This window comes from Phalangium opilio, unplaced genomic scaffold, assembly GCF_054372755.1.
Source record: "Phalangium opilio isolate 3A_F unplaced genomic scaffold, DU_Popi_V2 ptg000075l_1, whole genome shotgun sequence".
Lineage (NCBI taxonomy): Eukaryota > Metazoa > Arthropoda > Arachnida > Opiliones > Phalangiidae > Phalangium > Phalangium opilio.
In genome coordinates, this window is record NW_028324184.1 from 2120111 (window position 1) to 2135580 (window position 15470).

A 15470-nucleotide genomic window follows, 5' to 3' on the forward strand; every position below is an offset into this window, starting at 1 on the left:
ATATCATTGTTAATAAAACAAAAAAAATCTCTTTGAACTTATTAACATATGTTTTATGCTGAATTGGGACAAAAGAAATTGGGGGAAAAGACATAGTGTTGGGTCAAATGGGATTGGGAGATATGGGAATTGGGAGAAACGGTTTGGGTTAAATGGGAGTAAATCTTTCTATTTTAGCGTACATTTTTTTATCTTTCCATAGGTTGTAGAAAAGTAATAAAATCATAGAAAATGTAACTAAGCCTTTACAGTTACAAATACTTGTAGAATCTAGGTACCTAAGCCTTGGCAAAGAGAGTTACAACACGGTCAGAAACTGATTGAGGATCTTTTCATAACAATTTTTTGGAAAGAATTGATTTTCGTGTATCCGAGCTACATACGCTCACAAAACACAAACCTAGCTACCGACCCAAACCGATATAGCAGACAACGAAAAAGGTCATTAACACGTAGGTTATCTACGCATTTGAATAACCATTGAAACGCGTGGAAGGCGGAGCTGGCGATTCATCAAAGTTTTAAGCCATTTGCCCTTAGCATGGAGTCTATGGCCGCTTAAAGATTCCAAGTAAACGAAGTCTGTGTATTTCTGCTATATGTTTTTCCGAAGGACTAAATTTGTTATCTCTTCATGTTTTGTCGCTTCCTGAATCCGTTCTTGGTTTTGTAAAATTTTCTCGGGAATTCATTCAAGTATTAAATGCTTATACCAAAAACTTAATCTGCGACCGTAGGTACAAAACTTTACGATTGGAGTAAATATTGCGAATATACTTTATTTACATAGTTAAAAGCACAAGAACTAAGATGTGAATCTTTATAAGTTTAAGAACTTAACGTCTTTATTGATACCAGAAGTGGTATCATACCACTTCTGTTGATACTTTTAGCGATTAACACCAAATATGTCAAATATAACAATTATCTGCTCGTTGTTTACCATCTTGCACTATAAAGGTCACCCAGACCTATATACATATAATTTAAGTAGCGTTATCTCTTGAAGTTAATACCCATTAAGCCATATTTTATTACTAGTATCATTAGTGAAACATGCTGATTTTGCAAATACTGTACACTATTGATGCGTTTAAAAACCCGAGACTTTACATTTTTAGATTTTGATGATGTGAATGTTTATAAGCTTTAGTACTTAACGGTTTTATTGATACTTTTAGTGATTAGCACTAAATATGTTAAATATAACAATGATCTGTTCGTTGTTTACCATCTTAAACTAAAGGTGACCCAGAACTATTTACAAATAGTATAAATAGCGTTATCTGTTGTTAATACCCACTAAGAAAATTTTATTCCAAGTGTCTATAGAAAAACATTCAGATTTTGCAAATACTGTACACTATTGATGCGTTTAAAAACAGAGGACTTCCATTTTTAGATTTAGATTTATGACATTTAATCCGGTTGAGGGTTTAACTATACTTAAATGAATTGATCCAAAGTCTGATGAAAAGTTTCACTAATCACTTACAACGTAAATACTAGCTGTTTCGTTTGGATTATACAAAATTCGTATCAATAACAACTTTTAAGGAATACTTTTATCGAATTTCATTTCGTAACCAAATCAGTCGACTATTAACTTTGGGAAAATTCACAGTTCTTTCAATAGTATATGTACATTTCAAATAATAATAATACGAAAGCTAGAATGTTAAATGTAATGAGAAATATTATTGCAAGCAGAATATTCTTCAATTCTATTTTGATTTCATTCTCTTCAATTAATTTGTTTTCTGCCAAACATACTTCAGTTAGCCAGAGGTTAAATTCACGGTCACGAAATAATATAGCAGTTTCGAACATTCTCTGGATTCTGAAAATGGAAATTGAGGTTTTGTTAAATGAAGTAGACCTAGAAAGACGAAAAAGCAAAATAATCCAAGGATTGACAAAAAGAGCGACTCGACGTTTCAGCACAGGAACAAAACTTTGAGGGGAAAAAACAACCGAGTATTCTAAGATGTGGTAACACATTAAAAGTGCTGGTAAAATACCAAAAAAAGCCTGTCCCCCCATCTAGGCTAATAATTTAGTAAATAGCCATCTCACGTTTTCTTAAAAACACGTTCGATGTAGGGATTTCCATTCTTTTTCATGGGAAATGCCAAAAGAGACGAAAAGATTGGTTTCCGAGATATATGAACTTTTTTCTCAAATATTTCGCACATGTCGAGTAACGGCGTAGCCTCTAATATTGTATAGACGGGAAAAGATGTTGTTAGTCGGTTGTTGATCAAGTCTTCTAGTGCCTCAAAAATGTCTGTTTCACCGGGCACTTTAATAGTATTGTGTCTCTCTATATTTTCTTTTAACACTTTTCTCGGTAATCCCTCGATCGCATTCTAAAAGAAAAGTAGCAAGAGTGTAAATATACAATAAGTGATTCGGAATGTACTTGTTCTGGAAGAGTATCTAATTCGGCGCTAGTACTTTCAAGTGAAGAGCAATTTTACGTCCACGATAACTGTTGAGCATTTTCCTCCCCAAAATTTTAGCAAAAATTAACTCTGAATTCACCAAACTAAACTCAAACACCTAACAATAAACCTTCTAAGCCTAAGTTTCGGTCCCTTTCATGAAAAACTGAGGCTAAGGAGATCCGCATCCATAGAAAAATTGCTTCCGGTGATGTATCAACTTCCCCAAAAGTCATTCTTACGGAAGGCAGACCATTTTAGAAATTACACACAGAGAAACCAACACACAGGAGCGAGGCCCCCATTGGGGTATTCTCCATCGCTCTAAGAACCAACGCTAGACGGAGCTAGAGTACAATTAAGGGCGGATTGCAACCCATCTCTCACTGCCTCTGACTGTTTGCCTTGTCGAGAGTTACAATACCCAAATGACGGCTTCGCCCCTGTTTTGGTCTATTAGGTTACACCATTAGGAAATAATATACAGCTCCCTATAAGTATAAACATAGTACATTTTCATACTGCAGCATTTGCTTCTAAATTTGGCGCGCTTACGCTTTTACGCTAAGTGAAACAAGTTTTTGTAATCCGTGAAAACCACTATGGGCCGGGAAATATGACCGCGCCGTAGAGACAAGGGGCTGGCCTCGGTCGTCCAAATAAAATATTCCAACAGCTATACATAATTTTCTTATGGTTACATCAAGAAGGAATTTACTATAAGAAGACCTAGGTAACGAGATTTTACGCTTCTACTCTACGCCGGTGTTAGTGGACAAGTAAGCCCCACCCCTTTCATGTCCGTCATTGGTCTGCGCATTCCTATTGGATCCCGTAGGGATAGGTCATACAGACGCAAATGACGTATTCCGACTAGATAAAAAAAAACTCGAGCAAAGTAAACAAAAAAAGGAGGCTGCCAGCGGTGCTGAAACGGTACGCGAATGGTTGTTAATTACCATTAACAAGTTAGTTAAAGGTTTTGAACCTATACTTAATGGATTTTGAATACGTGTCGCCACGTGAAAATCGTTCGTTCTATAATTGTTTCAGACAGAATCAAGTGTACTATACTTATGACTTCGTGAGTTCTAAAAACCAAGCCAAGGCTTAACGGGAAGGTAAAAGAGATGGTGGAAAACATAGAGTAAGAAAAGTCCCTCCTTGGGTTCCAGCCTCCCCCCACCCATGAAGGGGGGATTGTCCACTATCACGCGCGCACCGGACGCCTTTTTTGGCCTTCTTTTAGTAAATTCCTTCTTGGTTACATATGACAATGGGCAAGAAAGAATTTACTATAGTAAATTTCTTCTTGCAATGGGTTTCAATATATATTTTTTATATATATTTTACCTTGAAAAACGGTTCAGCCTCAGTATTTTTAACAATACAAAATGGTAAGTTTGGGTATCTGAGAATGCCCTCTAGATCATCAATGTAACGTCCCTTGGGTGGAAGAGTTACCTTTGATAGAATACTGCCGGCTATGCACTGTGATAAGATGTAACATGCTAATATAAACGAAATCAAAGCCAATCTGATACCGGAGATCGTCGAAAGTGTTGTTCCTGTAATAGAAATACGAAGCTTGAGAAACTTAACCCTACCCCTACCTTCTCTATTTTAGCCACTTTATGTGCCTTCAAACCCTCCGTTATCTAACAAACTGTATTATTATACAGAAATTGATACTGTAACCTGGAATGGACAGTTAGCCATAACAGCCATGCCCTGTGTGCGATATCATATTGAGAAAAGATCCTTAACCGCAGGAGTCGACACATGCAACTAACTATTGTATTATCAATGATCTAGACAACCTAAAAGCTTCTCATGATACAATAACTCATTTTGTCTCTTCCCCCTTTCCAACAAGTAAGGATTTAAATTTCTGCATAAAATAATTAACCTTGTGAAAGAAAAATTGCTAAAGACGAAAATGCATTTTTGTGGTATGTTTGTTCCGAGCCTTGATTTTTCTTCTGTCTTGAAAACGCTACATTTAAGTAATGCCTAATAGCTGGGAACGTGAGTAGAGTGATTCCAATTGCAGTCCATGTCTGAAAGCGACAAAACAATATATTTTTAAATATTACACTCTTTATAATTATTTGAATGTACGTCAGAGTTCATCTGACCAGGGATAGATGTAATTTTTTAAGCGTCAAAGTCACGGAACCCCTTCCCCGGGACGGGGGGGGGGGGTATTAAAGAAGAGGCGGGTCATAGCGACAGAGGTAAAAAGGAATAAAGTATTTTTCGCCATCCCCGTCAACAACCTCATCAAAACGTAGTTTTAATGAGCCAATAAGTTAATTTAAAGTTTTCGTTGCGTGTTGAAGGGAGGGGCTCTATTCTGGGCTACGAGTAGATGATAACTGTTCTCCATTCCTGCTTCTAAAATTACATCTATCCCTGATCTAACAAAATAAGAAAAGCCAAGGCGCATGAAAAATCAATTTGAAACCACGTGAATGGAAATAATGTGTGTTAAGATCGCTTGAACACGAGTTATTTTACATAAACAGAAAAAATATTTTGGCCTATCGTCCTTACACACCCACCATTGTGTCAAATACGGTGAACAAAGAAAAAGCCTTCGATTCGAATTCCACGGCCAGCTTCGAACTAATTATAATCCATTGGTCATCAGCCACAACATTTGTAAATTCGATGTATTTGTAGTTGGTGTAAGTGGGCTCTTTTATTATAAAACCAATATCTGCTTCCTATATTATTTTAAATTATTTCAATTATTATTGGTCTTGAATTAAAAACCATAGTTAGAATATTAAAAATTAAGGCCTAAAGCAAATATTGGAGGGTTTCTGAAAACGCTTACTCCTCTGGCAAGTATACCAAGTACTCCAGTTGCGTTTCCTGGCCCATAAACATCTCCATAATCAAAATCTGCCTCAGTTAAGATTCCGGTATAACTGTCAATACAATAATGGACATAAAGAAATTGTGAAGGACAACGAAAGAATATTCAGCTTTTCATTCGGAATCTTGATTATAAAAAATAATAAATACAAGCGTAAGTTCATAAGATATGTTCCATGAGTTCGTTACTGGTTACCGAGAGCTTGTCATTAAGTGACGAAGGTGAGACATCATAGATTCTCGTAAAGCGACGCCTGGTGAGGCGATGTCAAAGGCTTAATACAGGCTAAATGGGAAGATGGACTGCAAAATCGAGTGTAGTCAATTCTCGTGTCACTCTCGAACTAGCTCTCAATAAGTCTCTATCATTACGAAGTATAAGTAGTGTCATACTCGTGGAACATATCTTATAAACTCATCATACGAGCCATACCACACTGTGAAGCAGGAAGTAGTTTTAGCAATAATTCAATCTGACGAAATTCTAAAAATCTGTCGGTTGTTACTTGCCCAAACGTCTTCTGTTTCACAGTGTAGCTTTGCACCTTCTTGAATATTGTTCATAGACATAATTCCAATTTCAAATAACTATATTCATATCCTCTTTCGAATCAATGAAAAGAGGAAAGTTTTATCTTGGTTCCTTCACTTTAGTATTTTAAGTATTGAAGCAAGGCATCGTAATTACTTCAAATTAATTCTCTTGAGTACAGTTTCCACTGCTAGCTTTATGAAGCCATCTACTTTCACTGGGGAAATTTTATCGTACACTCCCAGTACTAGAATCTAGACATGAATTAAAGTTATTTATTATTATTATTTTTTTTTTTTGATATAGTAGCAAATTTCAAACTAATCTTACATTTGTAGAGCAGTAAGTTAGAAATTTTGCTGAGTTGATCATGTTGCTTCTTGCTTCTTCGCAAACTTTATAGGTATGAGCGTCTCGGAGTTGAACATAAAATTGTTTTCGACCGCTATCATATAATTGGGCAATTTTTTTTTCCTGACACTGCCAATCTAAATTATAAGGTTTGTTTTCGAAAAGTGGAAATATTGGAAAAAGAAACTAGCTTTCATTTAGGCTTCTATAACGCTGCTCCCATGGTTGTTGAATGATATTTTTTAGCTGTCCTATGTCAACAACAGCTGGTAAAAATAACAGAAAAATGTTCGAAAAAATTGTTTGCACAAACGTGAATATCGAATTTTTGTGGTAGTTAAATATAGAGCAAGGTTGGAAGCTTATAGATTTCTGGCTATTAAAATGATAGAATATACGAGTTTAGAGTGTAATAAATATTATTGCCTTGAATTTAAAGATACCAAAAACTTTAGCAAAAAGCAATTAAGCTCCTTAGACTTTTGGGAGCGTACTTTCCCCATGCTTTCTCCATATTAATCCAATGGGAAGCTTTTCCCTATTTGGGGTAGGATAATTTCCGTTCCCTTCCTCCAAACGCTTTTGGCGCCACCTAGTGAAGTAATTTTCGTCCCATAGACGCTTGTTTTAAATGAAATTTGAAAATATACAACTTTGTTTTAAACAAGTTGGGAAAACCAAAATATTACCTCTCCGAGTCAAGAGGTCTACTACTACAAAGTTATTTACCTAGATATGGAATTATTTCTCTTTTTTGAAGTAAAAATTTTCGAAATATTGAAGCAGTATTCCAAGCATAGCGAATATACAGTAAAGCAGACGACATTTTACATCCAATAAGGATAAATCTTGGACCCATGGAAATCAGTTAATGGCAAAAAGAACAGGAAATGAAGTCTACGCTTCAGCTGTTTACCCTATATTCTGATAGCTACATTCACAACTGGTTAGCAGTGTAAACACTATCGTCTCGTCTCACCTCAACAATATTCTTAGTTTGCCAACATGAGTGTTAACGTTAAATAATTAACTTATGATAATACCAAAGCTAAATTGTAGCTAGACGCACTGATAGTCAATGCGCACCATAAAGAGAATAAAAACTCTGTAGCTTAGCCCTACTAATCTAATTGCCAACATGATCTTTTCTTCTATTATAAAATCTTAACCTGATTATTTAAGAGTGTATTTAACTTTCGGCTCACTCTGAACCGTTTATGTCTCTTCATTTCAGACACGAAAATCAAAACCCAAAGTTTACATCACCTCAGGCCTCAATTATTTACTCTATATTTCACTAAGCTTATTGCAAGTAGTACTAGATATACCCGCCGGAGTCTAGTTCTTAGCTTTCTTCATAAAATTACTAAACCAAGGATTATTCTATATACAGATGTAGTATAGCTTTAGTAATTTATAAACAGCCATTTCAAATAATAATATTAGTAAAACTCTTTGGAATATTAAAATGAAACAGAGCTTTAAAGCTACAAAAGCACTAAATGCATCATAATTACGAAAAATATTTCATCATATTCACTTTATATTAAGGATAAAGGGAATATTATGGTTCTGTAGGATTTCTTTACACATCAAAACAAAACGAACTTCTAACGCAGCGCACTGCGGCACTAGTGTAATAACGGACGGACACACACAGACAATAACATAGACTGCTTTTTAACTCTTTCCGTATTAATTTTGAATTGAGAAACAAGATTATCTTAAATATTAAAATAAATATAATTAATATTTAATATTTTCTTCGTTAGTTATTCGCCTTATTGAACGTTACATCGTTTTAAAAAAGAACAATTAAACATTCTTGAGAGACCTGACTAATATTGGCGTTTGAAATGAAGCATACGCCCGTTGCGTCGCCTTACTCAAATAGGTAGTATATAAGGGTTTCGAATCGCAGCTATGGATAAGAACATCGCAATTGCGTGAACCTTGGCGGAAGACCCCGTCAATGGAAGGCTAGACGTTTCTCGTAACCCTAGCCGATCGCCGCGTATGTCTTAACCTTAAGGATGATGGTGGTGTTAGAAGCCAGGTGTGCAGACTGGTGTCCATGTGGGATGGACAAAGAATAGAAGATGGTGGTGTTTAGAAGCCAGTAAGTACAGACTGGTGTCCATGTGGGATGGACAAAGAATAGAAGATGGTGGTGTTTAGAAGCCAGTAAGTACAGACTGGTGTCCATGTGGAATGGACAAAGACGAGAAGGTGGTGGTGTTTAGAAGCCAGTAAGTACAGACTGGTGTCCGTCCATGTGGAATGGGCGAAAAACTAGAAGATGGTGGTGTTTAGAAGCCAATAAGTTCAGACTAGTGTCCATGTGGGGTGGACAAATGAACAGAGTTGTTAAACAGGCAATGGAGTAATAGCCTGTAAGTCGAATACAATTTCCGGGACTGTAAATGCGGTCTGGAAATTGAATATACGTTTGCTCCGATTTGCAAACTGCGAACGCGGTCACGTGGGTGTAACAACGGACACACAGACACACAGACACACAGACACACAGACAGACACACAGACACACAGACACGTCGAAATTAGAACCTCTCCGTGACATACGTCACTCGGAGAGGTAAAAATCAAAATGTACTTTGGTACTGAAGAATTTAAAATTTACCGAAAAAGTACAATTGCACCGCTCAGAACATCACCTCTATGATGTATCCCACTTATCACTGACTCCGTTTTGAAAGCGACTCAGAAAAATAGTTAAGGATATCATCGCACTACTCTTTTCTTAACTACGACACTAAATACCCTAAGCTAAATCTAATCAGGTCTTGAATAGGGTGTGGGATCTAGAAGCGGGCTTCAAGAATAAGAGAAAACAAATAGTCTCTCAGTCATCAGGGATCTTGTTTATTCAGAGGACTAAGAAAAGCTACAGTATTTTCTTTACTAAGCAACAAATCAGTTAATTATTCCAATGGGAAAATATTTAGAATTAATTTTAGCGGTAATTTGAAACATGTTCTGTAGCATTGCATTTGCACGAGAACTAGCTTATTTTATCAAGACACAGGAAGCATCCTGGACGTTTCCGTACCATAAAACTCAACCGAAAGGCTGAGGATGCTTTGAGGACCTTTGAGCAAGATTTCAACTCTGTCGCTCAAGATGTGCCTTTCAACCATAAAAAAGAACATTCGAGCAATTAAGTTTATATGTATATGATATTAATTTTGTGAACCGTTTCACCATGCAAGGAGTAAGTAGTCCACAAACTGAGTTTTAGTTACCAAGAATCTTGCCGGAAAAACGATAGCATTTTGCTCCTCTGCAGGTTCAAGGTAAACAGATTTTGATCAAAAACCTAAACAACTCATTTAAATGAGTTTAAATGAGTAACTGATTCTTAGAGAAATTCAATAAAATTTCAAATTAAGCATATCGAGCTCCATTTTTCTAAATGACCACATAAACAAACCACAAAAGCATAAGGCTGACTTTTTTGATTGTTTTTACATGTTTTGGAAAGGGAACGCCTATGTTTAAAAACGGAATCCCGGGAAGCTGTTCTGCATTATTGGCAAATCAGTTGATTGTAACAACAACAGATTTTGTTATTACTAGACTAGATAAATGTATATGCATCCTCTAAAAAAATCGATACAAAATAACTCCTTGCGTATTAACATAGAAATATACACATCTAATTTCGAAATCGAACATCACAATTTCATAAACCTCGTAGTTAAAAATTAGTTCACGAACATGTACGTTTTCAAATATGTTCACGTATATTTCCAGAAATAAAGTGATGAAAGAGAAATGAAAATCCTATGAATAGTTTCACTTATTACCTACAAAGTAAATACCGTTTTGTTTCGATTATACCAAGAATATATATACAATAAGAAGGCCTAAATGGACGTCCGGTGCTCGCGTGATAGTTGACAAGACCCCCTTCATGGGTGAAGGAGATGGGTGGAAACGGAGGCAGAACTTAATATTTTATCTTACACTATGTTTAAGTAACGTTTTCGTTAAGCCTTGGTTTGGTTTTTGTAACTCACAAAATCATTAGTACACTTTGATTCGATTTAGAAATAATTAAAGAAAAATTTTCACGTAGAGACACATATTCGAAATCTTTAACTAATTTGTTAATGACAATTAAAAACAACTGGCGGGCAGCATCCATTATCTGTTTACTTTGCTCGAGGTTTGGAATTCGTCATTCGCGTCTGTATGATCTATCCCCCAGGATCCAACGGGAAGGCGCAGAGCAATGACGAACATGAAAGGGGCGTAAGAGTAGAAGCCTAATATCTTGCAGAGTATTCATTCTTGATTATACCTTCTTCGTAATAATTACAATTTTTAAGCCATAATTTTATCAAAGTTCATTTCGAAATCAAATCGCTCTACCTTTTTAACTTAGGAAATTCGCAGTTCTTTCAATATCGTATGTATAGTTCAAATGCAAATAACACTAAAGCTAGAATGATAAAGGCAAAGAGAAATATTATTGCAAGCAGAATATTCTTCAACTCTATTTTGACTTCATTCTCCTCAATTAATCTGTTTTCTGCCAAGCACACTTCTGTTAACCAAAGTTTAAATTCACGATCACGAAATAATATAGCAGTTTCGTACATTCTCTGGATTCTGAAAATGGAAATTTAATTTAGTTAAATGAAATAGACCTAGAAAGAAGCAAAAGCAAAAAAATCAATGGAAGGACAATAAGAGCGACGCAACGTTTCAGCAAGAAATCAAAGGAACTATACTTTGAGGGGAAATAACAAACGAGTATTCAAAGGTGTGTTAACAGATATCAAGTGCTGGTAAAAAGGACAAAAACATGTCCCCGCCTTTCTGTTCTAATAATTTAGTAAATAGCCAACTCACGTTTTCTTAAAAACACGTTCGATGTAGGGATTGCCATTCTTTTTCATGGGAAATGCCAAATGAGACGAAAAGATTGGTTTGCGAGATATATGAACTTTTTGCTCAAATGTTTCGCACACGTCGAGTAACGGCGTAGCCTCTAATATTGTATAGACTGGAAAGGATGTAGTTAGTCGGTTGTTGATCAAGTCTTCTAGTGCCTCGAACATGTCTGTTTCTCCGGGTATTACAATTGTGTTAAGTCTCTCTATATTTTCTTTTAACACTTTTCTCGGTAATCCCTCGACCGCATTCTAAAAGAAAAGTATCAAGAGAGAAAATATACAATATTGATTCGGAATGTATTTGTTCTGGAAGCGTATCTGATTCGGTGCTAGTACTTTCAACTAGTGAAGAGCAATTTTATGTTCACAACAATTGTTAAACATTTTCCTCGCCAAAATAGGCAGCATTATCAAATTCCTAAAACGGAATTCATCACTCTGCCAAACTGCACTCGAACACCTTTAATTTTCTAAGCCTAACTTTAAGGTTAGTTACCTATATCAATAGGTTTCAATACATCTTTTTTACCTTTAAAAACGTTTCAACAGCTTATGAGGGCCCCTATTATGGGATCCGCTCATACGGTAACCGCTTATGAGGGCTTCTCAGATTACAATATAGCGTGTTTACCTTGAAAAACGTATCAACAGCAGTATTTTTCACGATACAAAATGGCAAGTTTGGGTATCTGAGAATGCCCTCTAGATCATCAATGTAACGGCCCTTGGGTGGAAGAGTTAGCTTGGATAGAATACAGCCGGCAATGCACTGTGATACGATGTAACAAGCTAATATAAACGATGTCAAAGCCAATCTGATACCGGATATCGTCGAGAGTGTTGTTGCTGAAATAGAAATACAAAGCTTTAGTGACTTAACCAATGATGGCATCATCCAGCCCTTAGTTAGCTTCTCTCTGTAATGTTATGGAGGAACGGCGAGGCTTATTTAGTTATTGATAACATCGTTTAATGATCTAATCAAAGTACAATTCGGGGCAGGTTGCCCGTTGTTTATATAGTAAGCTGTTATCAGCTTTTGTCTATTTTAAGGTTGACCTTTGTCCTAATTTACATAAAACTATTATCGATTTATAAGTTAACTATTTACATAAGCATATGTTATCTATAAGTCTATATCATATATAACATCTTCCTTTTTTCCATTTTAATTGTATCCGGCTTGATATCGCTGAGGCGGCTTAGTTTCTCTTCGGGGTCTTGCAGTTGGTTGGCTAACCGTTGTGTTCGGGAATGGTGGCGTCGCATTCGGGAATGGTGTCGGCCGTATGTGGTGTGTTGGTGGTACGGTCGTTTGAGGTTGAGTTGTCGCGATTCCGGGGGTGTTACTGTTTTGGTTGTCTCTCATTTCCCTTCGGTATATAATTCGTCGCGTTGTTGTGGCTTGACTTGACCTTGCTCTGTCCCGTAATGTGATTTGCGGGTGCGGGATCCTGGATTTCTTGGGTGACCTCTGGCTGTTTGAATTGGTTCTCGGCATTTGAGGTGTAGTGTGGGCGACTGGGCGAAGGTGATGCCTGGTGCGGCGTAGGACTTGGTTGTCTTCCGTGCGAATGATGTATGACTGTGGTTCCGGTGCTTTGGATTCCACCGTGGCTTTTCCCCAATTCCGCGGCCCTTTGTAATGGAATACTCTGGTCCCTTGAGTTAGGTTCGTCGGTTGTGGTTGACGTGCCACTCTCTGGGATTGAACCATTCTTTGTTGTCTTTCTTGCAAAGCTGACTGGATATTTTTTGTAGGGAAGCGGGGTCGTAAGGCTTCCGTTGTCGATGTTAGGGGGGTTCGGATTCGGCGGCCCAAGAGCATTTCCGCCGGAGATGGAAGCTATCCTATCGGAGTCGCCCTGTACTCCATTAGCACCTGCTGGAGGTTTTTACCGTCGTGTTGGGCCTTGATCAGCATGTTCTTTAACGTCTGAACTGTTCGTTCCGCGAGACCGTTGGATTGAGGGTGATGCGGGCTTGATGTGACGTGGCGTACGCCCCATTTTCGAAGGAAAACGCTGAATGCGCTTGCGTTGTAGGGAGGGCCATTATCCGATATTAGAGTCTGTGGTGCGCCGTGGCGTGCAAAGTGTGCCATCAGGAACTTTACGACTGCTTCTGTGTTGGTCGTACCCATTTCTTGCGCCTCTACGAATTTGGAGAAGTAGTCAACTAAGATGATGATTTTAGTTCCGTCCACCTGGCATATATCCGTTGCTACTACTTCCCACGGTCGATGGGGTATGGGATGTGGAGTTAATGGTGACGGAATGTTGGCTCGTTCACGTCGTTGGCAAGTGTCGCACTGCTTTATGTGGTTTATTATGTCCTCTCTCATCTGGGGCCAGTATACGTGCAAGCGGGCTTTCGCTGGGCAGGCAGTTGTCCCTTGATGGACTGAGTGAATTTCTTGCAGGAACTGGTTTCGCTGGCTTGGCGGGATGTAGAGGCACTCGCCTCTGTAGATTAACCCTTGGCTCTCGTGTAGTTCTTCTTTTACAGACCAAAATGGTCGAAGGGCGGGTTGCAATTTGTTATACGCTTGTGGCCATCCCAGGCGGATGTGATGGAGGAGTGTTTGCGAGGTTGTGTCCGCCGCGTTTGCCTCCTTGATGGTTCTGATCTTGTCGTCTGACAGTGCCGTGGTTGTGGAGTGTAACATCACTTCTGGCCCCTCCAGGTAGGGGGTATTGATGTCCGTTTCGCGTCTCGGTGCCCGTGACAGGGCGTCTGCAGCATGTAGTTGGGATCCTGGCGTGTACCTTAGATGTAGGTTGTATCTTGATAGCTTCAAGACTAGGCGCTGGAGCCTTGGGGATAGCAAGTGCAGAGGTTTTTTGATGATGGCTATTAACGGCCGGTGGTCCGTTTCTACCGTGAAGCTTGTTCCGACCACGTAGTAGTGATATCGCTCGCAGGCGTATACTATTCCCAGTAGTTCCCTTTCGATTGGTGCGTAGTTGCATTGGGTTGGCGTAAATGACGTTGATGCGTATTTGATGGGTTTATTCCTCTGCATTAAAACGGCTCCGACGCCAATCTTGCTGCTGTCTACCGAAATCAGGCTTGGTTCCTTTGGATTATAGAATGCTAGAACTGGGACTGTCGTGATAAGTCGTTTCAAGTTGTTGAATGTGCCTTCCGCGTTTTCGTCCCATACGAAGGTGGTGTTTTTCTTTAATAATGCGCGTAATGGTGCAGCCTCTGTTGAGTGTTGCGGTACGAATTTGGCCAAGAAATTCACCATTCCCAGGAATCGCTGGAGTTCGGTTCGATCTGATGGTGATGGTATGGCTTGAATGGCCTGCGTCTTGGTCGGCGATATTTCTAGTCCTTGGGGCGATATTGTGAGACCAAGGTATGTGATCTTCGCGACCGCCAGCTGCATTTTTGTTGAACTGAATGTAAGGCCGTTCTGTCGAGCTAAGTGGAGGATTCGTACTAAGGCCCTGTTGTGCTGATTTTTGGTTGTCGCTATGAGGAAATCGTCCGTAGAAATGTGCGTATTTGGATTCTGCGATGGTGGGTATATTGTGTGCATTATGCGCTGGAAGATTGATGAGGAGGTGCATATGCCTAGGGCAAGACGAACGAATCGGAATCTCCCAAATGGTGTCGCAAACATGCACAAGTATGAACTCGCCTCGTCTAACTCGACTTGCCAGAATGCACTTTGGGCATCGAGGACGGTGAAGACCTCGGCTCCGTGGAGGTTTGCGAAGATTTCCTGGGCCGTTGGGGTTGGGTATGGTTCCTGCCGGATTGCTGGGTTTAACTTCCTTGGGTCGATGCAGATGCGTACTGGTATTGGTTTGTGGTCTTGCCTTATCACAACCATTGGGTGGACCCAGTCCGTGGGCTCCGTCACTGGTACAATGATTCCAAGTGTCTGGAGGCGTTGTAGTTCCTTTGCAACCGGCTGCTGGAGAGCATGTGGTATCTGGCGAGGAGCGCTAATTGACGGAATTGCGTTTGGTTTCAGCAGAATCTTATGCTTGCCTGGTAGTTTGCCGATTCTATCAAATACGTCGTTGTATCGGTGGACGATCTCGTCGGGGGTCATTTGGTCTATCACATGGGGCGGAGGGATTGGTCCTTGTATGCGTCGATGCGGGAGCTCGGGTTTCGTGGAGAGGACGGTGTCAATACTTGTGATGGTGCGCGACGGTGTTGATGTGGGACTGGATGAACAGGGCGTCGCTGCTTGCTTTGGTAGTGGCGGTAGATTCGTAACACGTGTAATCAGTCCGAGGTCGACTGTAGCGTCGGCGCCTAGGATGGGAACCGACGGATGTGGCGTGACGTAGAAGCACTGTGTTGACGTTGTTGCGA

The 15470-nt window shown here is 39.1% G+C and overlaps 3 protein-coding genes and 1 long non-coding RNA gene across 4 annotated transcripts; 1 reads left to right on the top strand and 3 right to left on the bottom strand.

Moving 5' to 3' along the window:
* Positions 1–1547: 1547 nt before the first annotated feature.
* LOC149658740 (uncharacterized) lies at positions 1548–2502 on the bottom strand. The gene is made up of 3 exons (XM_089844113.1): positions 2458–2502; positions 2077–2369; positions 1548–1840 (listed from the first exon to the last, which is right to left on the bottom strand). Exons 1-3 carry the CDS (start codon positions 2500–2502, stop codon positions 1630–1632), a joined length of 549 nt encoding a protein of 182 aa, XP_089700239.1. The 3' UTR covers positions 1548–1629.
* A 2481-nt stretch (positions 2503–4983) lies between these two features.
* On the bottom strand, positions 4984–9317 carry LOC149658741 (uncharacterized). The gene is made up of 5 exons (XM_089844383.1): positions 8852–9317; positions 6190–6831; positions 6016–6113; positions 5287–5380; positions 4984–5173 (listed from the first exon to the last, which is right to left on the bottom strand). The coding sequence occupies exons 2-5, from the start codon at positions 6229–6231 to the stop codon at positions 4997–4999; spliced, it is 411 nt and encodes a 136-aa protein (XP_089700509.1). The 5' UTR covers positions 6232–6831; positions 8852–9317; the 3' UTR covers positions 4984–4996.
* Positions 6872–7335, top strand: LOC149658742 (uncharacterized). Its single transcript, XR_016369911.1, has 2 exons — positions 6872–6969; positions 7052–7335. It is a non-coding gene; the product is annotated as an uncharacterized LOC149658742 (long non-coding RNA).
* A 13-nt stretch (positions 9318–9330) lies between the features above and the next one.
* On the bottom strand, positions 9331–11667 carry LOC149658743 (uncharacterized). Its single transcript, XM_089844382.1, has 3 exons — positions 11089–11667; positions 10606–10845; positions 9331–10537 (listed from the first exon to the last, which is right to left on the bottom strand). The coding sequence occupies exons 1-2, from the start codon at positions 11295–11297 to the stop codon at positions 10635–10637; spliced, it is 420 nt and encodes a 139-aa protein (XP_089700508.1). The 5' UTR covers positions 11298–11667; the 3' UTR covers positions 9331–10537; positions 10606–10634.
* Positions 11668–15470: the final 3803 nt, after the last annotated feature.

Excerpts from the sequence above, each read along its gene's own strand:
- LOC149658741 (XM_089844383.1), bottom strand. The coding sequence starts at position 6,231 with ATGATCAACTCAGCAAAATTTCTAACTTACTGCTCTACAAAT. Across the intron at positions 6,114-6,189 it reads TAACTTACTGCTCTACAAAT|ATTCTAGTACTGGGAGTGTA; the intron begins GTAAGATTAGTT and ends ATTCATGTCTAG. Across the intron at positions 5,381-6,015 it reads CTCAAGAGAATTAATTTGAA|TTATACCGGAATCTTAACTG; the intron begins GTAATTACGATG and ends TTGTATTGACAG.
- LOC149658740 (XM_089844113.1), bottom strand. The coding sequence starts at position 2,502 with ATGCTCAACAGTTATCGTGGACGTAAAATTGCTCTTCACTTGAAA. Across the intron at positions 2,370-2,457 it reads AAATTGCTCTTCACTTGAAA|AATGCGATCGAGGGATTACC; the intron begins GTACTAGCGCCG and ends CTTTTCTTTTAG. Across the intron at positions 1,841-2,076 it reads GAACGTGTTTTTAAGAAAAC|AATCCAGAGAATGTTCGAAA; the intron begins GTGAGATGGCTA and ends TTCCATTTTCAG.
- LOC149658743 (XM_089844382.1), bottom strand. The coding sequence starts at position 11,297 with ATGTTCGAGGCACTAGAAGACTTGATCAACAACCGACTAACTACATCC. Across the intron at positions 10,846-11,088 it reads GAACGTGTTTTTAAGAAAAC|AATCCAGAGAATGTACGAAA; the intron begins GTGAGTTGGCTA and ends TTCCATTTTCAG.